General features: G+C 37.9%; 2 protein-coding genes across 3 annotated transcripts in view; one reads left to right on the top strand and one right to left on the bottom strand.

The window, feature by feature from the left end:
• Nucleotides 1-24,215, bottom strand: part of fbxl17 (F-box and leucine-rich repeat protein 17) — a 244,459-nt gene that overhangs the window by 64,952 nt on the left and 155,292 nt on the right. For both annotated transcript variants that reach the window (XM_084388626.1, XM_084388627.1), the window contains exon 8: nt 2,965-3,041. In XM_084388626.1, coding sequence (XP_084244752.1) covers nt 2,965-3,041 — 77 coding nt within the window. The remainder of the gene's footprint in view (nt 1-2,964; nt 3,042-24,215) is intronic.
• On the top strand, nt 6,360-11,427 carry LOC311278067 (uncharacterized protein). Its single transcript, XM_084388648.1, has 4 exons — nt 6,360-6,921; nt 7,030-7,156; nt 7,326-7,454; nt 9,483-11,427. The coding sequence occupies exons 1-4, from the start codon at nt 6,506-6,508 to the stop codon at nt 9,534-9,536; spliced, it is 726 nt and encodes a 241-aa protein (XP_084244774.1). The 5' UTR covers nt 6,360-6,505; the 3' UTR covers nt 9,537-11,427.

Below are 24,215 nucleotides of genomic sequence, written 5' to 3' on the forward strand. Positions count from 1 at the left end.
AGGCTAACAAATATACCAGTCCATCACTAGTCCTAATCATCTGATACATCACATACCCTTCAATGTTAATCTGAGTTTCGGCTCGAACCACAGAAAAAGTTTCAATTCACAGTCAATTTCCAGAACCTTCACTCTCTCTGTTCTTCAGCAAACCTTTGAAATCAAAATGGACAATTTCTACTGTTATGGAATATTGCAATATTTATTATCATTTATCTGTGCACATTATTGTGTTAAATTGATTTTGAATCAGAATAAGTTCCTCTTGCAGCATCTCTTCTCTTCTCTGATGATGTGGGCGGGGCAACCTGTCACTCACATGAGATCAGCCAATAGCAAACCACAACCATCCAATCAATTCCACACGGACAAAATCAAGCCCCGCCCACATTTGTTCTCGTTCCAGAAGCGTTTCACACGGATATACGACACTAAAGACTAGCGTAACTTCCCTTTGATGCGACTTCAAGAACACAAACCTCTGAGGACTCATACTTAACTAACAACCATGAACAAAAACAAGCTTTTCTTCAGATCAGACTGAGTACTAGTCTAGTTTACACTCGTCAGGCTGTCTGTGTTATTACGTCTCGCTGACCGTAAGCGGCACAGATGCATGTAATGACGTCTAATGCTTCTGACTAGTGGTGATTTTCAGTGGAGATGTGGTCAGTTTTCGGGCACAAGCTCAACACAAACACACACGCCGCACCACAAGGGTGTCGTTTAACAGCCAGAAATCTCCTGCTAAAATCTTTCCCACTCAAAGACACTGAAGCAAATCTCAGTGTTCCTGTCGTTCGGCTTCTCTCAGAGGTGAGCGGTTCTGTCTCTGCACTAATAAAAGCCAAATGTGACCCTGGACCACAAAACCAGTCACATGGGTCAATTTTTTGCAATTGAGATTTATACATCATCTGAAAGTGATTTCCATTGATGTGTGGTTTGTTATGATAGGACAATATTTGGTCGAGACACAACTATTGTAAATCTGGAATCTGAGGGTGCAAAAAAAATCGAAACATTGAGAAAATCTCCTTTAAAGTTGTTCATTTATGTTGGCGATTGTGCTGCATTCACTCACAGAAATACATGTTTTATATATTTACAGTAGGAAATTTACTAAATATCTTCATGGAACATGATCTTCACTTCATATCCTAATGATTTTTGGCATAAAAGAAAAATGGATAATTTTGACCCATACAATGTATTGTTGGCTATCGCCACAGATATCCCCGTGCGACTCGAGACTGGAGACGTGATCCAGGGTCACACATGTGTTCTCATTACTGTGAGCAAGAACAAGCAGGAGAACGACTCTTCTTGCTCCGTCATGCAGTTACTTACATCTAACATTACGATCTGGCAGAACTTGTAGCTATTGTTTGCCCGACGTGATCGCTCAGCTTTGTCCTTCAGTCTCAGCAGGCAGTAATTACCCATGATTCAGTGTGTGAACACATGCAGCTGCTGTGGCCTTTGTTTCGGGGGATCAGAGGGTTTATCTGCCATCATTACTGCATTATCTGTCCCACACACTGCTGAGCTCAAGGATGGGACTGACAGTGTGTATTAATGTGCCGTACGGACCCAAACACACTCCAATACAGACATACAGATATGAATATTGTGCATTGTTCTTCATACAGAGGGGATCAAAAGCCTGAGAGTAAGCCTTAATACCGTAAGCCTGGACATATAATCACGTTTTGATAAATGAATAATTAAATGAATAATTAAATTAAAAGGAATATATTTATTGTATCCATTGACTTATTTGTTTGATTCAATTATAAATGTTAAATAAATATAAACACATGTATTAAAATAAATAATATAAATAAAAAAATTAACAATTGCAGAATAAAAACATGACAATAAATTAATTTATTAATGAATAAATTAATTAATATATTTAAATAAATTAAATAAATTAAATTTAAATAAAAGCAAATAAATAAATAAAAATTAATGTAAAAGACTAGTGCTTTGCCATGACAGTATGAAAAGTTTTAGGAAATAAATAAATTAATACATAAATAAATAAAAACAAGTAAATTATTATATTTGTTTAATTAAACAAACAAACCACATATAAATAAAAAAGTAAATCATGAAATAAATAAACAAATACTGTAAATAAAATGTAAAAGACTGCTGCTTTGACAGTATGAAAAGTTTAAATAAATACATTTAAAACACTTTCACCCTGACAAGCAAAGTTTTGGAATTCAGAATTTTTTATAAAATAAAAATAAAAATAAAATATTTTATTTAAAAATTCTGAATTCAATAATAAAAATAAAATAAAATAAAATAAAATAAAATAAAATAAAATAATGTGAATAACTATACTGTACTATATTACTATAATAATAATAATAATAATTAAAGCTGCAAGCAGCATTTATCGGGGTTCAAGCAGTTAAGGCATTTAAGCACAAAAGCATCAAAAGTTATTACGTTTTATTTAGCAAGCATGTAACCACTGACATAATAGATGAAAAAGACCATTTCTCACAGGGATCACAGTGGTGTAAGGCACTTGAGTCTAGGTCAAACGGCCTAAGAGTTATGAGCGATTTTGTACTTTTGGTCGCTGTAGCGCCACCTATGGGCCAATCGGGGTCATACTCTGATAGGTTCTCCCCAAATTGAGGCCTACCACCTGGCCAGGTTTCACGTCTCTAGGCCATACGGTTTGGCCTGCACGATCAGTTTTACAAATCCTTACAATTACAATAGGGTTTCAGCATTTCATGCTTGAACCCCTAATAATAATAACTCTAATAGCATGATAGTAGTTATGCCTTAAAGAGAAAACTGCCTGAGGAAGGCGGCAGGTTAAAGTTCATGTCGATCGTGGCGCCAAGTGTGGAAACACTGAGGATGCAACATTTCTGAACACAACAAGCTTTCTTAATCTGAGGTCTTCATGTTTCAAACGCATCTCAGTCTTACCGTGATCGGTGATCTTGCAGGACACCAGATAAAGCTCCTTCAGACTCCGACCCTCCTTCGCGATGATCTCCACACATCTGGAGACACACAGCAGAGACAGTGAAGGTCAGCAAAGGTCAGGAAAGGTCAGGAAAGGTCATCTGCACATGCTCAGATCAGCTCGTTAATAAAGCAGCCGAAATTACATCACAGTCTGAGACAGCACTGTCTGGAAGTGGAGGATTATAAACAGGTAAACCTGCAAATATATTAGGAAGTTTTAGAATTTTGATAAACAAACAAATGCATAATAAATAAATGTAAATAAAGTAAAAATTAAAAATACAATATAAAATAAAATGTAAACGACTGCTGATTTGCCATGATTTAAAAAAATATGTCTGAAATAAATTAAAAAATTAAAAAAATAAAAATAAAGTAAAAAAAATAAATAATAATAATAATAATAAAATACAATATAAAATAAAATGTAAGAGACAGCTGACAGTAGACAGAGGATTTAGAAAAAATAAATAAATTAAATAATGAATAAAATTAAATACAATAGGTAGGCAAAGTTTTAGGATTTTAAATAAATAAATAATAAATAAATAAATAAAACTATTAAGTAACTACAACGATTTGAAAAATGTGTAATTAAATTGAATGAATGAATGAATGAATGAATGAATGAATGAATGAATGAATGAATGAATGAATGAATGAATGAATGAATGAATGAATGAATGAATGAATGAATGAATGAATGAATGAATGAATGAATGTCAAAGACTGCTGCTTCACCCTGACAGGGAAGTTTCAGGATTTCTAAAATGAAATGCCGTGATGTTCTTCTGCACATGCTCAGATCGACTCGTTAATAAAGCCGCCGTAATTCCATCACCTGAGCGTAATTACATCACACTCTCCTGAAACTTAATAATGAAACGTGTCTCGCTGACGGCCCTTTCTTCTCCACTGATCCGATATCTGCACCTCAAAAGCGTTTGGGAAGAAAATTAATAATTTAATTGAATCTACTCTGATTAAAAACTAAAAGGGCTTTCAGATGGAAAAAGCCTCCGTGCCAGAACTCCTAATGCCACGACTTCAAAGACACGAGAACTCGGATCCGGCGTCGGTCCGGCCTCGGCGTGTGTGTGTGTGTGTGCCGGAGAACGCGACCGGAGATCAGAAACACAGCACTGAAACTCCGTCTGTCTGACCCCGTTAATAAAGCAGAAAATACACGTTAATAATCATAAACATAGAAACTCCTCCAGTTTGACCCCGTTAACCTTTAGACCTTCTACAACATGTATTCTCCTAAACTACAGTGATGAGGACGTCACTATTCAACTAGAATCAGTTATAAACCCATGAAGAGCTTCTGAATCACTGTTGTTGACATTTGCATTATGCATTTTGGTATATGCGCATATATTTAAAGCAATAATAAACTTTATTGGCCAAATGTGCTCACAGGACTCTTCTGGTGGACTGAGGCTCTGAACACGTCTTCAACACACGAGAGCAAACAGAGACATTCAGAACGCACGATGTGTTTCTGCAGTTTGTGTGCCTGAGAATCATAAACCTGTGCGGATGACCGTCGCTTTATTGTAGAAATTATTTTAATGCTTGTTTCTCATCAACAGCGGCGATCACTGGACTAAACCTTTCAACCACGAAACTCTCCGTAATACACAACATTCATTTTACTCAACATAACACTGAGAAGACAATAATAACTAGATGCGAAAGTTCGTCGAGACAAACTTTAAGTTGGCTTGAGAAAGTTTGGACCAGAACGTTTTTTTGCTAGGCGGTTGCTAGGATGTTATGGGTGGTCGCTATGGTGTTGCTAGGCGGTTGCTAGGGTATTTTGGGTGGTTGCTAGGGGGTTGCTAGGGTATTCTGGGTGGTTGCTAGGGTGTTTTGGGTGGTTGCTAGGCGGTTGCTAGGGTCTTTTGGGTGGTTGCTAGGCGGTTGCTAGGGTTTTTGGGTGGTTGCTAGGGTATTCTGGGTGGTTGCTACGGTGTTTTGGGTGGTTGCTAGGGTGTTTTGGGTGTTTTGGGTAGTTGCTAGGGTGTTTTGGGTGGTTGCTAGGGTGTTTTGGGTGGTTGCTAGGCGGTTGCTAGGATATTTTGGGTGGTTGCTAGGGTCTTTTGGGTGGTTGCTAGGCGGTTGCTAGGGTCTTTTGGGTGGTTGCTAGGATATTTTGGGTGGTTGCTAGGGTCTTCTGGGTGGTTGCTAGGCGGTTGCTAGGGTATTTTGGGTGGTTGCTAGGGTGTTTTGGGTGGTTGCTAGGCGGTTGCTAGGGTATTTTGGGTGGTTGCTAGGGTGTTTTGGGTGGTTGCTAGGCAGTTGCTAGGGTATTCTGGGTGGTTGCTAGGGTGTTTTGGGTGGTTGTTAGGGTATTCTGGGTGGTTGCTAGGGTGTTTTGGGTGGTTGCTAGGCGGTTGCTAGGGTATTCTGGGTGGTTGCTAGGGTGTTTTGGGTGGTTGTTAGGGTATTCTGGGTGGTTCCTAGGGTGTTTTGGGTGGTTGCTAGGGTATTCTGGGTGGTTGCTAGGGTGTTTTGGGTGGTTGCTAGGGTGTTTTGGGTGGTTGCTAGGCGGTTGCTAGGATATTTTGGGTGGTTGCTAGGGTCTTTTGGGTGGTTGCTAGGCGGTTGCTAGGGTCTTTTGGGTGGTTGCTAGGGTGTTTTGGGTGGTTACTAGGGTATTCTGGGTGGTTGCTAGGGTGTTTTGGGTGGTTGCTAGGGTGTTTTGGGTGGTTGCTAGGCGGTTGCTAGGATATTTTGAGTGGTTGCTAGGGTGTTTTGGGTGGTTGCTAGGCGGTTGCTAGGGTATTCTGGGTGGTTGCTAGGGTGTTTTGGGTGGTTGCTAGGGTCTTTTGGGTGGTTGCTAGGCAGTTGCTAGGGTTTTTGGGTGGTTGCTAGGGTATTCTGGGTGGTTGCTAGGGTGTTTTGGGTCGTTGCTAAGGTGTTTTGGGTGGTTGCTAGGCGGTTGCTAGGGTCTTATGGGTGGTTGCTAGGTGGTTGCTAGGGTGTTCTGGGTGGTTGCTAGGCGGTTGCTAGGGTGTTATGGGTGGTTGCTAGGCTGTTCTGGGTGGTTGATAGGCGGTTGCTAGGGTGTTATGGGTGGTTGTTATGGTGTTGCTAGGCGGTTGCTAAGGTATTCAGGGCGGTTGATATGGTGTTAATAGGTGGCTGGTAGTTGTCACAGATGGTTACTATGAAGTTTTTATAGAGTTCTTAGCATGATCTTGGCATGATTTAACACTTAACTAATCACTATTAGCATGTAGCTATTCACTGCTAGCATGTGTAGTATGTTGGAAGTGCTGTTTGCTAGCATGAGTCAAAAGAGCCAAACCTCATCTCTATACGATGTTCTGATACAGAGATATAGACGGTTTCAACGGCAACAACATAAACAAACGTTACTGCGCATGCGCGCTTTTGTGGCCCAAACTTAACTTCCGGTAGAATCAATAACAAACAACAGAGTTCTGTAGAAACCTGTATAGAAACAAGCAAATTACATTAGCTAGCAAGTATGTCTAGTCAGTATTATTTGGGACTACCAATAGAAGAAAAGAGCCGTTACTTGGCCAAACTTAAATGTGACAACGTTACACTGCCAGACCCGTTCAACAAAAACTTGAGGCAAACGTTTTTTTCTACAGACCTGTCTGATTTACCGGAGGTCAGTCAGGTAAATATCTTTGAGTACTTAGTCGAGAAGGAATGTGTGTACACAAGGGAGGCGTTCAAGGCATATCGCAGCTTGGATGCCTATAACTATTTTCATTCCGGAAAAGTTAAAATGATTCTTACACACACGGATGGAAATACCTGTGTCGTTTACGGGGAAATCGAGGCGGGTCAGACGCTTTCAAAGAGTTACTCCGCCTGGATCATTGCGAAGAAGTCCGGCGAAATCCAGAGTGGACATTGCACCTGCATGGCAGGGTAAGTATGGCTGGCTAGCTAACGTTACATTTTACAATTGTATTTAGATACACTTTTTCAATACTTGCATTTATCCCGTTGGTAAAATGTCTATCTGGATCTATGCAGCAATGGAGAGGTGTGTAGCCATGTGGGTACGATTTTGGTTGCTGCGGAGCAGTGTGTTCAGGATGGACTCCAGAGTGGCCCATCTGTCACTTCAAAACCAAGTGTTTGGTCACGGGTGACTAAAAAGGTGAGCATTTGAACAATTATTATATTTAATAATTATATCCTAGTCTTTTCAAATATTAGTGTACAATTGGTGGTATTTTGTACAACACTACATATGCCAATTTTCTTTAATAATTATTTTTATTATCATGTATATTTATGTATAATGTACATTTCAAATATCCTTTCAGGCTGATCCACAACCAGTAGCTCAGTGTGATTTCTTGAAACCTGGCAAGAAGATCAAGCTACAAGCTCCCCTCTGCCTCCCCCCACTAAATCCAGATGGGTCACCAAAAAAGCTTTTTAAAGCCCTGAAAGTAAGTTATAGTTCATATATCTCTAACAAATCAAGTAGTCTAATGTAAAAGATTCAGTACTATACCAGATACATATACATAAAGATACATATAGAAAAGATACATATATACATATACATAAATATATATACACACACACACACACATATACAAATATATATATATATATATATATATATATATATAGCAGTGAAGGTACGATCTTTTCACCATTTACTTTAGGAAGTTGTGCCAGGCTGTGCTCTCTTTTCCGTCATGTGTGACAGCAGTGAGACAGACACAGCCTCTGAGTCAGGTAGTCAGGATTTCACCAGCAGTCAGGGAGAACAGGATGCTCAGGGAGAGGAACTCAACATGTTCAGCAGCTTAGCTCAGCCCCACAGTGAGCATGGTAGTGCTCTGAGCTGTCTAAAGTGCACAACATTTTATGAGGCCTTCATTAAACTGAACCCTGATCAAGTGGTGGAACTAGAGAGAAACACTAGAAAACAGAGCATAGAACCACTCTGGCATGATGCGCGCAAGCTACGCATAACAGCAAGCACAGCCAGCAAGGTGCCTCAGCGTGAGACAACTGACCCGGCTAAGTTTATCACTGAACACCTCTACCCAAAGTTCCAGGGGAATATGGCCACAAGGTATGGGAAGGAAAGCGAGGGACTTGCTAAGGAGCAGATTAGGGAGAGGGGCTGCATAGTGATGGACAAAGGGTTGGTGGTGTGTGCAGGAGACCCATGGCTGGCAGCAAGCCCTGATGGCATCATTGATGACAAGCTGCTAGAAGTAAAATGCCCTATCACACTCAATGCTTGCACATCCCTTAATGATGCACTCACTGCCACAAACCAAGACATCAGAGTGGAGGGCGGGCAGTACATTGTGAACCCAAAAGGCCCCAGAGGTTACTACAGGCAGATACAGTTAGGGATGCACTGTCTCGGGCTGAAAACATCCTGTCTTGTTATTTGGACCCCAGTACAGCACCTGGAACTTGATGTGCCTTATGACAATGGTTTTGTCTCCACATATATGCAAAGGCTACGTAGCTTTTACTTTAAACACATGCTGCCAAAAGTTGTGGATGCATTTGTAGAGGGAAGACTGCAGTTGAGTGACAGCTACATGAAAATTGTCTCAAAAGCATCTTAATAGTGCTGATCTGAAATAAGTTTTACAAGAAAGTTTTTTTTCTTAAAGCATAGGTTGTTCCTGCCTTTTTGAGCACCAAGCTTTTTCACTTTTTACATCAAATACATTAATACATTAAAAACGGAAATCGTAGTCTATAGTACTTTATTCATCAGTCAATAAATCAGTTAATCAATATTTGTTGATGTTCATTACTGAATATATCATTTCATTTTATAATTACAGTCCATTTGAAACATTGTGATACAAGTTCAGCACTACAAATATCATAATGCATGTGTTTGGTATTTTAATATATGTAATTTACGAAAAAAATTTAATATATTTAATTTAAGAAAAAAAGTAATCCCGTAGGTAAAAGTATCAAATTAAAGAGTTTGTTCACCCAAAAATGAAAATTCTGTCATTCATTTCTCTCCCTCATTTCGTTCCAAACCTGTAAGACCTTCGTTCATCTTCAGAACACAAATGAAGATATTTTTGATGAGATCCGAGAGCTTTCTGTCCCTCCATTGACAGCCTAATAATTAAAAATAGCTTAATTTGTGTTCCGAAGATGAACAAAGGTCTTGCAGGTTTGGAACGACATGAGGGTTTTTAGGTGGTGAACTGTCCCTTTAAGTTGTGGTTAAGTCCTGCTTTATTTTGGTACAAGTGGTTTCCCCAGATTTGTAAGTGCTGCACAAACAATTAATATTTTATCTATTGTGCAAAGACTGTTATCATTTCTCCGTTTGACCATACTGACTGGCAGGGTGTTCCGCAGAATTCTGAATGTCTTCAGTTTTCCTATGGCCCTTTCCACGTGAATTCTCACTCGGGACATTTTTCTAGAGTGTGTCACCTCTAATCCTGTCAATTGTTTTCTTCCCTTTGTAGATGCTGGTACATGAAGACGAACACATTTGGTGGCAAAATATTCGGGAAAATTGAAGCCTCGATCAGCCATTACATGGTCTCCTTGTTCAAGAAGGTCAATTAAGCCTGAATTTTTTGTTATAACCTTGTCACTAGCACGACCACCCCAGACTTTTGATAAAAATGTAAAAGCTCCTGTTGGACTAATACCAACAAGGAACTTCACAGTATTATGTGATTTATAATGGGAGTATGTGACTGCCCGTGTTTGCAAACTAGTTGGCCTCTCAATGAACACTTCAGTACAGTCTATTATACATCTAACTTGTTGAAAACCTGTAGTCTTGAAGAGGGTGGGGAGATTTCTTCTGATATCTTTCCTGGATGGCCACCGGACAAGGCATTGTAACTCTTTAGCCATCACATCGAGCCATTCATGAAAGATGTTTGAGACAGTTCCACAACTCACTCTGAAGCGAAAAGCGAGGTCTTGATGAGTTAAGCCTAGACGAAGCTTCATCAGGACCACAAGAAACTGCTCGGGAAGGGTAAGTATGGTTGATGATGCGTTCCATGTTGTTGTCAGGTAAGTGAGGAGGGTGAAAAAAACAGAAGCAGATGGTAGACCAGTGTAAAAATGAGTGTGCTTGTCATCATTTAAAATAAAATCAGACGGACTGCCAAACATGTGATCTTGTAGTCGTTTTTCTTGAGATTCCAGTTTCTTCTCCAGTAAAGCCATTTTTCTTTTTAATTCAATGTTTTCATTTTGTAGCTGGTCAATGTCTGCCATTGACAGATCTGTACCCACAGCAGTGCATCCTTCTTCAGGGTCAGCATGGGTGACCTCTAAGGAAGGTGAATCCATAGACTCAACCACAGATGGTCTCCTCTGTCTCCTCTGGTATCGCTCCAACTTCTGTGAACCATCAATGGTGTTTTTATGAGCGAAAACTGATGGAACATAATCTGGATGGCATGGGTCCACTGATGGCGCACCTAAAATAAAGACAGAAACAGTTTGTGTTGACAGTATTGCACCTCCTAAGCATCATACATACATGCTTTGCATAATCCATAACTGGTTTCATGTGCATTTCTATGATATTGATTAAAACTTGATTAAAAAAAATATTAGTAGCCTTTCTAGTACAATGAAATTAGATCAAAGTCAAATTTATTTCACAATGCACATTGTTTTAAAGCGGCTTTACAGATAAAATATATCAGTGATAATGTAGTAAAAGTCCATATTTAGTACTTCATTTAAAGCTTCATTAGAAGAGCTTATGCATTATTGTATTTATGTCCCCAGGAAACAAGCCAAAGGTGACTGTTAGTTAAATAATGTAGTTTATTTTTATAGCATTGATGGAAAAATATTGTGGCTTTTATGTTTGATAGACATCAGGTATCATAACGCTAGTTTAAATCATAGCGCAGCTAAAATGTATCAACTACGACATTGAGCTAACGTTACTGTGTAAAATGAATGTATACAATGTTACAGCTAACGTTATGTGTGTAGCTGCTAGTAATCAATTTAGTTAAACACATAACGTTAACTATTGCAGGCTTGTTACTGGTCAGCTAGCTATTATCTGTTGCTTATCATGAGTTTCTTACCTGTAACGAAGTGAGTGCTACAGATCCTTGAATTATTGCCTGGCTGCCAAGCCTCTCTTCGCACAGCGGTGATCCATGCTCGCCGTCTCCCTTCGTTTTTAGGAAACCGAAACATTTTTATTTTCGATAAGGAATTTGTTCCAGAGGTCAGGTTGCATCCCACAGCACAACAACCTGAGCCCAACTTCAGTCTACTCATCACCTTTATTTTAACTGCGTTTGTAGTCGGCGCCATAATTATTACCGATAAACAACATAGATAAACAACACAGACCGGAAGTTAACTTCGGGCCAACGCGTAACCCCGGCAACGCGCGTGCGTGCGATGAAACCGTCTATAGGTCTTACAAAACGGTTGCTAGGGTACTCGAGTTTGGTTGCTATGGAGTTGCTTGGGAGCTGGAGATTTAAACTTAAGAAGTTTATAGTGGTTTGAAGTTTACAGTAGTTTACAGTAGTTTGAAGTTTGACAGATAGATAAATAAGTTAGATAGACACACACACACACACACAAACACACACACACACACACACACAGACACACACACACACACACACACACACACACACACACACACACTAACTCGCTCACACACTCACTCATAAACTCAGTGTGTGTGTCTGAGTTTAGAGTTTATAAGTGTATAAATTGATGAGTTTATAAGTGTATGAGTTCTTGAGTTTTGAGTTTATAAGTTTAAATCAGTTTAGAGTTTATAAGTTTAAATGAGATTAAGAGTTCAGAGTTTATTAATTTATGAGTTTAAGAGTTCATAAGTTTATGAATTCATGAGTTTATAAGTTAATTAGTTTATAAGTGTATGAGATTAGAGTTTAAATGAGTTTCATTGGCTAATATATATAGAATGGCAGTTTGAATTAGTTTTCAAGGGATTTAGATTTAAATTTTTGTCGGTTGGTGAGTTTGAATTTTTTTAGAATGCCCAATGTTAAGTCAATGGGAGTTTTTCCGAGTTTTGATCGTCATTTTTAGGAAAACCGTAAGTCCGATCAGTCTGAAAATAGATAGCACACTTAGTCAGAAAAGTTTGAGTGTCTGAGCCGAGTTTGGAGTACGTAGAGTTAAAGCTCTAGGACGAGTTTCATATAGAAATTTTAGTCTCAGAATAATAATAATAATAATAATAACTAGATGCGAAAGTTCGTCGAGACAAACTTTAAGTTGGCTTGAGAAAGTTTGGAGCAGAAACTTTTTTGCTAGGTGGTTGCTAGGATGTTATGGGTGGATGCTATGGTGTTGCTAGGGTATTTTGGGCGGTTGCTAGGGTGTTCTGGGTGGTTGCTAGGCGGTTGCTAGGGTGTTATGAGTGGTTACTAGGATGTTTTGGGTGGTTGCTAGGGTGTTGCTAGGGTATTTTGGGTGGTTACTAGGGTGTTCTAGGTGGTTGCTAGGCGGTTGCTAGGATATTTTGGGTGGTTGCTAGGGTCTTTTGGGTGGTTGCTAGGCGGTTGCTAGGGTATTTTAGGTGGTTGCTAGGGTGTTCTGGGTGGTTGATAGGATATTTTGGGTGGTTGCTAGGGTCTTTTGGGTGGTTGCTAGGGTGTTCTGGGTGGTTGCTAGGCGGTTGCTAGGATATTTTGGGTGGTTGCTAGGCTGTTTTGGGTGGTTGCTAGGGTATTCTGGGTGGTTGCTATGGTGTTGCTAGGGTATTTTGGGCGGTTGCTAGGGTGTTCTGGGTGGTTGCTAGGTGGTTGCTAAGGTCTTTTGGGTGGTTGCTACGCAGTTGCTAGGGTTTTCTGGGTGGTTGCCAGGCTGTTTTGGGTGGTTGCTAGGCGGTTGCTAGGATATTTCTGATGGTTGCTAGGGTCTTTTGGGTGGTTGCTAGGCGGTTGCTAGGATTTTTTGGGTGGTTGCTAGGGTCTTTTGGGTGGTTGCTAGGCGGTTGCTAGGGTATTTTAGGTGGTTGCTAGGATCTTTTGGGTGGTTGCTAGGCGGTTGCTAGGGTCTTTTGGGTGGTTGCTAGGATATTTTAGGTGGTTGCTAGGCAGTTGCTAGGGTTTTCTGGGTGGTTGCTAGGCGGTTGCTAGGATATTTCTGATGGTTGCTAGGGTCTTTTGGGTGGTTGCTAGGCGGTTGCTAGGATATTTTTGGTGGTTGCTAGGGTCTTTTGGGTGGTTGCTAGGCGGTTGCTAGGGTATTTTGGGTGGTTGCTAGGCGGTTGCTAGGGTCTTTTGGGTGGTTGCTAGGATATTTTAGGTGGTTGCTAGGGTCTTTTGGGTGGTTGCTAGGCGGTTGCTAGGGTCTTTTGGGTGGTTGCTAGGCGGTTGCTAGGGTGTTTTGGGTGGTTGCTAGGATGTTTTGGGTGGTTGCTAGGGTCTTTTGGGTGGTTGCTAGGCGGTTGCTAGGGTGTTTTGGGTGGTTGCTAGGATATTTTGGGTGGTTGCTAGGGTCTTTTGGGTGGTTGGTAGGCGATTGCTAGGGTGTTTTGGGTGGTTGCTAGGATATTTTGGGTGGTTGCTAGGGTGTTTTGGGTGGTTGCTAGGCGGTTGTTAGGGTGTTTTGGGTGGTTGCTAGGGTATTTTGGGTGGTTGCTAGGCGGTTGCTAGGTCTTTTGGGTGGTTGCTAGGATATTTTGGGTGGTTGCTAGGGTCTTTTGGGTGGTTGCTAGGCGGTTGGTAGGGTGTTCTGGGTGGTTGCTAGGGTCTTTTGGGTAGTTGCTAGGCGGTTGCTAGGATATTTTGGGTAGTTGCTAGGGTCTTTTGGGTGGTTGCTAGGATATTTTCGGTGGTTGCTAGGGTCTTTTGGGTGGTTGCTAGGCGGTTGCTAGGGTATTTTGGGTGGTTGCTAGGATATTTTTGGTGGTTGCTAGGGTCTTTTGGGTGGTTGCTAGGATATTTTTGGTGGTTGCTAGGTGGTTGCTAGGGTCTTTTGGGTGGTTGCTAGGGTGTTATGGGTGGTTGCTAGGTGTTGCTAGGCGGTTGCTAAGGTATTCAGGGTGGTTGATAATGTGTTACTAGGTGGCTGGTAGTTGTCACAGATGGTTACTATGGAGTTTTTATAGAGTTCTTAGCATGATCTTGGCATGATTTAACACTTAACTAATCACTATTAGCATGTAGCTATTCACTGCTAGCATGTGTAGTTTGTTGGAAGTGATGTTTGCTAGCATGAGTCAAAAGAGCCAAACCTCATCTCTATACGATGTTCTGATACAGAGATATAGGTCTTACAAAACGGTTGCTAGGGTACTCGAGTTTGGTTGCTATGGAGTTGCTTGGGAGCTGGAAGATTTAAACTTAACAAGTTTATAGTGGTTTGAAGTTTACAGTAGTTTACAGTAGTTTGAAGTTTGACAGATAGATAAATAAGTTAGATAGACACACACACACACACACACACACACACACAAACACACAAACACACACACACACACACCCACTAACTCGCTCACACACTCACTCATAAACTCAGTGTGTGTGTCTGAGTTTAGAGTTTATAAGTGTATAAATTGATGAGTTTATAAGTGTATGAGTTCTTGAGTTTTGAGTTTATAAGTTTAAATCAGTTTAGAGTTTATAAGTTTAAATGAGATTAAGAGTTCAGAGTTTATTAATTTATGAGTTTAAGAGTTCATAAGTTTATGAATTCATGAGTTTATAAGTTAATTAGTTTATAAGTGTTTATAGTTTAGAGTTTATTAGTTTAAATGAGTCTCAATGGCTCATATAGTATATAGAACGGCAGTTTGGTTTAGTCTTCAAGGTGTTTAGATTTAAATTTTTGTCGGTTTGAATTTTTTAGAACTCCCCAATGTAAGTCAATGGGAGTTTTTGAATGAGTTTTTTCGAGTTTTGATCGTCATTTTTAGGAAAACCGTAAGTCCGATCAGTCTGAAAAGATATAGCATACCGAGTCAGATCAGTTTGAGTGTCTGAGCCGAGTTTGGAGTATGTAGGGTTAAAGCTCTAGGACGAGTTTGATATAGATTTTTTTAGGGTCAGAAGAATAATAATAATAAGTTTAAATAGGATTTCAATATGTTGGCTTTCTCAAGCCAACTTAATAAGTTTAAATAGGATTTCAATATGTTGGCTCTCTCAAGCCAACTTAATAAATAAAAAAAATTATAATAATAAAAAATGTAATTATATTAAACAAATAAAAAAAATTAATAAATGAAATTAAATATAATAATAATAAATGTAATTATATTAAATAAAAAAATAAAAATGTATTATATTAAATAAATAAAAAAATAGAATAAATTAAATTAAATATAAAAAATAATAATAAAAAATGTAATTATATTAAATAAATAAAAAATAGAATAAATAAAATAAAATAATAATAATAATAAAAATGTAATTATATTGAAAAAATTAAAAATAGAATGAAATTAAATATAAAAAATAATAATAAAAATAATATTATATTAAATAAAAAAAAGGAATAAATTAAATAAAATAATAATAATACAAAATAATAATAATAATAAATAATAATAATAATAATAATAATAATAATAATATATATAATATATATATATAAAAAAATGAACACACTCCTGTTGCATCAACACAAGAGCTGCTGCTCTGGAGATGTTCACCATCTAATGCACTGAATCCTCCACGGTCTAATCATAGGACAATAATCATAGGTTCAGAGGACATGAGTGTGTGTGTGTGTGTGTGTGTGTGTGTGTGTGTGTGTGTGTGTGTGTGTGTGTGTGTGTGTGTGTGTGTGTGTGTGTGTGTGTGTGTGTGTGTGAGAGAGACTCTCATCTGGAATCATCTCATACGACTTCAGAATCAGAGCTTCAGTCCGTGAGCAGGATGAGGATAATCAGGACTGACATGTACAGACTCGTTTATGAGTGAGATCTGAGGAAGCGACACATTAACCCAGCCGACGCTGAACCACTGATCCGCTGAGCTCCATTACAGTCAAGAAGGAAAAGGAGATTGGTGAATGTAACCTGTTACGGCCAAATACGTGAAATTACACAAACGTGAAAGTGCAGCTGAAGTCCTCACATTAGCAGACGGTCAAAACGAGCACTAGTGCTCATGATCTGTGAAGTAGAGGCCCAAACTTACATCATAAATAAATAATGTTTTACAATAATCCATTCTGGCCACGACAACAGCCAATTCATGCTTATATGGCAACAAACATACAAAATAAATTAATATAATTAAATTTATTAATTAATTCATTAATATAAACAAACAGATTAATGAATTTATTTATTTAATAATATTTACTTATTTAATTTCACACACACATACAAATCAATGAAAAATACAAATAAGCAACTGTATTAAAAATAAATAAAAAATAAATATTTAAACAAATAAATAAATAAATATAATTAACAAGTAAATTAATATATTTATATTTATTTTTGATGTATTTAATTATATTTATATCTAATTAAATGTCTTAAAGGTATAGTGGAGGATTTTCCCGAATTTTAGAAAAGAACCACCCTCTCCACTTTTGGAAAAAATGCACATGCGCATCACTCTCCCTGCTCCCGAGAGGGAACGCCTATTAAACCTGTGCACGAGAGAGCATGCACGAGCCTAGTTCTCCTCGTGCACGAGCCTAGTTCTCCTCGTGCACGAGCCTAGTTCTCCTCGTGCACGAGCCTAGTTCTCCTCGTGCACGAGCCTAGTTCTCCTCGTGCACGAGCCTAGTTCTCCTCGTGCACGCTCTGTTTACAAGTTGCTGTCGGTGAGTGACTTCGAAAACTACCTAGGGACGAGCAGTATGACGGCCTTACGTAAACATATCACCAGAATGATTGACAACTAGGAGGACCAATAGTCTTGATGATCCACCCGGAAAAAGAAAATCCTCCACGATACCTTTAATTAAAATATAATTAAGTAAATGACAAATAACAAATAAATTAAAAACAAATATATCAGAATATATCAGAAAAATATTTGAATGAAAATCAAAAGTAATTAACAAGTAAATGAATGTATAATATATATATATATATATATATATATATATAAAATATTTAATTATATTATATTTATATCTATAATTTAATTAAACAAATAAATAAAACATATTTAAATTCAAATTAAATATATAAATAAGTATTTTATTTACTATTTTATTTCATTTAGTATTATGTTAAGGCTGTTATTTTCCCCGATTCACATTGTAGAGACCACGATCTTCCATCATCATCATCATCATCATCATCATCAAATCCAGCGCTAAAATAAATTCAGGACTAAATTGAATAAAATAATTTAATTGTACTTGTTTTTCCAACTCCTCTATTCCTTCACTAATCTTCCTATAATTACAAGCATTTATTTGTGTGTAATCTCTGCAGATTGGGGCCTCCACACGCGAGCACACGCATGATGAGGTGGGAATGCTGAATCTGGCGACGCAGCTTTTATCCTACAGTCGGTTCATCATTATAATGCTGGACCGTTTCCTCGTCTCACTAATTCCCGTTCCCGTGTCGGTCCGTGACTCAAGGCCATGATGCCCACTAAAAGGACATTAAAGTGGTTTCCATGACGACAAAGACAATCCACACTCAGCCAATTAGGTTGAGAGCAGTGGCGGGCGGGCGAGGGATGGTCAGAGAGAGAGAGAGAGAACAGGCCAGTAATCACACACACTAATGATGAAGACACATCTTCATCACGGCTCAGAGCGTTTATGTGTTATTACCGTGTTATTACCGTGTTATTACCGTAATCAGACCGACTGATTGTTGACTGACATGATTGTGAATCAAAGTCCAGTTCTGGGAAAAAGAGACGATGAAACTCTACTGGTTTATGGACTCGCATCACTGGATGTTCTGATTAACAAAAGTTCATTTATATTTGTATCAAAACAACGTGACTATGATCACTCCACATCTGCGTTCATACGCTCACTGAATTTACTAATTATCAAATCAAATCAAATCAAGTTTATTTATAAAGCACATTTAAAATCAACCTTGGTTGGCCAAAGTGCTGTACAGTAAATAAGAAAATAAATAAAATAAATAAAGCTGTTATGACTGAAGGACAGATAACCTCGTCAATCATCTTTACTAACTCTCCAGTGCTGTCTGGAACAAGTACAAGTACATATTGCATTTTCTTTCCCCACCATTCAAATATTTAATAAACATCTTCATAACCTGACAGATGTTTACAGCTCTAACATTTTTTAAATTTACTTGTTCATTTTTGTTTGTTTATATATTAATTTATATTTAGCCTACTATATATATTTTTTTCATTTGTTTAATTAAATAAATAATCAAACATACTTAAATAAATGAATACATATATTACATATATTTAAACAATTATTTTTAATTATATATTTTCTTAATCTACATAAATTATAATTATCTGTATTTATTTAATTAAATAAATAAAAACAAATATATGTATTTATAATATATCATATTTATATAGATATGTTTATTTATATTTAGTATTATAAAGTATTTATAAAATATAAAGTATTTATTTCTTTGATTAAATATGCATATATATATTTTTTTTTATTATATATATATATATATATATATATATAAAATTACATAATGAATTTTTTGATTTATCTGTTTCATTGTTATCAATTTATTTGTTGATTCAATTATATACAGTGCAATGCATAAGTGAATACACCCATGCTAAAGTTGACTAAAAAGAGGAATAAAAAATCATATTTTGGAAATTGACCTTAATGCCTTAATTCAAAAAATTTGGAAAAATCCAACCTTTAAGGACACCAATTTTCTTTGTGAATGAATAATGTATCGTAAATAAATAAATGTTCTTCCTTAAAATACATGGTGCATAAGTTAGTACACCCCTATGTTAAATTCCCATAGAGGCAGGCAGATTTTTATTTTTAAAGGCCAGTTACTTCATGGATCCAGGATACTATGCATCCTGATAAAGTTCCCTTGGCCTTTGGAATTAAAATAACCCCACATCATCACATAGCCTTCACCATACCTAGAGATTGGCATGGTTTTATTTCAGTTAGCCTAAAAGCTAGTTTGATTTGCATTGCTCTCAATTCTCAATCTTAATTCCAAAGGCCAAGGGAACTTTATCAGGATGCATAGTATCCTGGATCCATGAAGTAACTGGCCTTTAAAAATAAAAATCTGCCTGCCTCTATGGGAATTTAACATAGGGGTGTACTCACTTATGCACCATGTATTTTAAGGAAGAACATTTATTTATTTACGATACATTATTCATTCACAAAGAAAATTGGTGTCCTTAAAGGTTGGATTTTTCCAAATTTTTTGAATTAAGGCATTAAGGTCAATTTCCAAAATATGATTTTTTATTCCTCTTTTTAGTCAACTTTAGCATGGGTGTATTCACTTATGCATTGCACTGTATATATTTGTGTTTGTTTGTTGCCATATCAGCATGAATGGCAATTATATATATATATATATATATAGTCATATATTTATTTGTTTAATTAAATAAAAATAAATAATTATAATTAAATCAATATAGCTAAAATAAATGAATAAATACATTAATTTACTTGTTAATTCCTTTTATATAAAATATATTTGTTCATCTATATTTAGTTATTTTGTATTTATTTGTTTGATTGCATAATAAAACATCAGAAGTGTGTGTGACCTGAGGAACATTAGATGTGTGTGTGTGTGACCTGACTCCACCAATCAGAGCGCAGGACAGATGTCCAGTCCAGTGACCTCATCAGTCAGCATGAGACTCAGGACCAATCAGAGCGCAGGACAGATGTCCAGTGCAGTGACCTCATCAGTCAGTGTGAGATGCTCAAGGACACAGAGTAAATACAGGACTCAAATCTGCATTTCACTGAACCGCCACTACAGAACGACCCACACACACACATCAAGCGCTTCACACACTTTATACACCTATATTCTGACACACACTGATGTTAGTGGCTCCTGGTTTAAAGGGCCGGTGTCCTTTTCTTCTGGATATTTTGGGGTGAACTGTCCCTTTTATCTTTCAAAAATAATATTGTAATTTTTTATTTATAATATAACATGTATGTGAACGTGTGTATAATATACGTATATATATATATATATAGATACACACACACACATTATATCAGTTAATAATATATATCAATAAATTACTGCATATGTGCATGTCATTATTTATATATTTTATTTATAAATATTTTAAATATACACATAAAATACTGTATATACACACACAGCTTATTCATTTGTGGATGTTAACTGAATCTGTAAGTCAGCTACACTGTTTCCTTCTGAATATTATATTTCATTCTGGTGCGCTTAACGCTATCGCTGCTGTGTAATAACAGCCTATGCTATTCACCCACTACACATGTCCTACTCAATGCGCTCACAGTCTCTTTCACCGGCATCATCTGTAGTAGCCTATTCATGTTTATATGTTTGCTCCAGCGTAGTGTTTTCTCGGCGTTCACTGGGAGCTTTCTTCCATGCACAAATATAAATGTCACTGAACTTCTGCTGTGTGACTGTAACAATGAGCACTCAAACACACCAGACCAACGGGTACTAAAAACACACATGCACGGGCATTTTGCACTAGTATACATAATATCTATAAATAATGTATATAAATAAACATATAAATACTTTACTGTATATATACTATATATCATACTACATGTCGTAATATATATATATATTAATTAACAGTCATTTTTTATACATACACATAAAATATTGTTTATTTTACTTTGAATACTGTTTAGAATACTATACACACACACACACACACGTCACACACACACACACACACACACACACACACACACACACACACACACACACACACACACACACGTACAATATTCTAAAAGTGAATAAAATGCTTTCCATTTGTTCTGAGCATCAACCTCATTTAACTTATGATAGATTTTCTAACAGAGAGTTTCAGTGACTCTGTAAATAAATGATGAATATATAAATGAAACTGTTCTGGAGCACATCATGTAGAAACCCTTCTGAACGCATGCGGATAATAAACTGAGGAGCTTCTTCTGAGTGTGTGTGTGTGTGTGTGTGTGTGTGTGTGTGTGTGTGTGTGTGTGTGTGTGAAACACTGGAACATCCAGACGCTGCCATCAGTGTTTAATATATGACACTGGCACACATCAGTGTGTCGTCTCACATCTTTACACACACACACACACACAACACACAACACACACACAACACAACAACGGGAGACTTATTTATCACAGAAGAGCCAGACGGACGAGTCTAACCCGGAGAACAGAGGAACTCACAGCGTTAAACACACAAACTCAAGGCCACACTTCTCTACACACAACACAACACACACAACACACACAACAGACGGACGAGTCTAACCCGGAGAACAGAGGAACTCACAGCGTTAAACACACAAACTCAAGGCCACACTTCTCTACACACAACACAACACACACAACACACACAACAGACGGACGAGTCTAACCCGGAGAACAGAGGAACTCACAGCGTTAAACACACAAACTCAAGGCCACGCTTCTCTACACACAACACAACACACACAACACACACAACAGACGGACGAGTCTAACCCGGAGAACAGAGGAACTCACAGCGTTAAACACACAAACTCAAGGCCACGCTTCTCTACACACAACACAACACACACAACACACACAACAGACGGACGAGTCTAACCCAGAGAACAGAGGAACTCACAGCGTTAAACACACAAACTCAAGGCCACACTTCTCTACACACAACACAACACACACAACACACACAACAGACGGACGAGTCTAACCCAGAGAACAGAGTTAAACACACAAACTCAAGGCCACACTTCTCTACACACAACACAACACACACAACACACACAACAGACGGACGAGTCTAACCCAGAGAACAGAGTTAAACACACAAACTCAAGGCCACGCTTCTCTACACACAACACAACACACACAACAGACGGACGAGTCTAACCCAGAGAACAGAGTTAAACACACAAACTCAAGGCCACGCTTCTCTACACACAACACAACACACACAACAGACGGACGAGTCTAACCTAGAGAACAGAGTTAAACACACAAACTCAAGGCCACGCTTCTCTACACACAACACAACACACACAACACACACAACAGACGGACGAGTCTAACCCAGAGAACAGAGTTAAACACACAAACTCAAGGCCACGCTTCTCTACACACAACACAACACACACAACACACACAACAGACGAACAAGTCTAACCCAGAGAACAGAGTTAAACACACAAACTCAAGGCCACACTTCTCTACACACAACACAAACTCTACCTGAGGAGCCTTTACAATACACACAACACAACACACGCAACATGACACAAAACAACACGACACATACAACACACACGACACACACAACACAACACACACAACACACCACAACACACACACAACACAAACGACACAACACACACAACACAACACACGCAACACGACACAAACACAACACACAACACACAACACACACAACACAACACATACAACACTTACAACACACGCAACACGACACAAACACAACACACAACACAACACAACACAACACACAAACACCACAACACACACAACACGACGTACACAACACAACACAACACAACACATACAACACTTACAACACACACGACACGACACAACACAACACATACAACACTTACAACACAACACACACACACACAACACACACACACACACACACACACACACACACACAACACAACACACACACACACACACACACACACACGACACACACACACACACACACAACACACACACACACACACACACACACACACACACACACAACACAACACACACACACACACACACACACACACAACACACACACACACACGACACACACACACACACACACAACACACACACACACACACGACACACACACACACACAACACAACACACACACACACACACACACACACACACACAACACACACACACACACACACACACACACACACACACAACACAACACACACACACACACACACACACAACACACACACACACACGACACACACACACGACACACACACGACACACACACACACACACACACACACCCTCTCCCTGACAGACAGAGGAATAAAACACCCAGACGAGACGCAGAGCTCAAGGTCTGGAAAGGGTGAAGACAAAGAGCCGATAGAAATATACGACTGGAGTCTTAATGAAATGGAGGGGTGGAACAGACAAAACTCTTTACAAAATTATTCTCGCTGTAAATTTATTTTTATATGTCCTAATAAAGCTTTCTATACATGACTGGAAATGTTGTGCTTGTCGAATGTTTCTGGCCATTGCTCACAGAAAATGAGGATTTTGAAAGAGTTTTCATCACAAAGAGAACAAAGACGAGCTGCTTTATCCAATATTCTATATCTGTACAATCTTTGGGATAAAATCAACCAGACCTAATATTCAAAAAATTCCTTAAAACCAAACACTTTAATAATAAATAATATACATGGACAAGTTATATTTTATAATATATTTTATAACTTAAAAGTTTGGGATCGGTAAGATTTTTAAATGTTTTTAAAAGAAGTCTTGTTTGTTCGCCAAGGCTGAATTTATTTGATAAAAAAAATAAAAAAAACAGTAATATTGTGAAAAAAATATGTGTAGATATAAAAAGAATACGAGCAATGCAAAGACCTGAATAAATAAAAATATCTAAATTAACAGACATTAGACATTTAATGTATACATTCAACTAACTAAAACTATTACCTTATTGTAAAGTGTTACCAGTATATTTTATAATGCATCAACAGTGCATGAAATGAAACAAGATGCTGTTTGTGATTTATACTTAGTACTGGATATCTGCTATTTACACTCATTCCCACCCCACTCCACTTACTCCCCCTGTAGTCAATAATTGTATCTAATTAATTCAAAATTACATATTTAAGCATTTTTTTCCTTGAAAAAATGTCCTTCATGCCTTAAAATATCTTGAGTGTAACTCGACACCCTTGCCTCGTTTAGTATGCGTGGTTCTATGAATATGCGAATGAGCCCCGCCTCCACTCACTGGTTGACGATCACACGTTGATCTGATTGGTTACAAGGTAGTTTGTGA

Source organism: Rutilus rutilus, assembly GCF_951802725.1.
Source record: "Rutilus rutilus genome assembly, chromosome: 19".
Classification (NCBI taxonomy): domain Eukaryota; kingdom Metazoa; phylum Chordata; class Actinopteri; order Cypriniformes; family Leuciscidae; genus Rutilus; species Rutilus rutilus.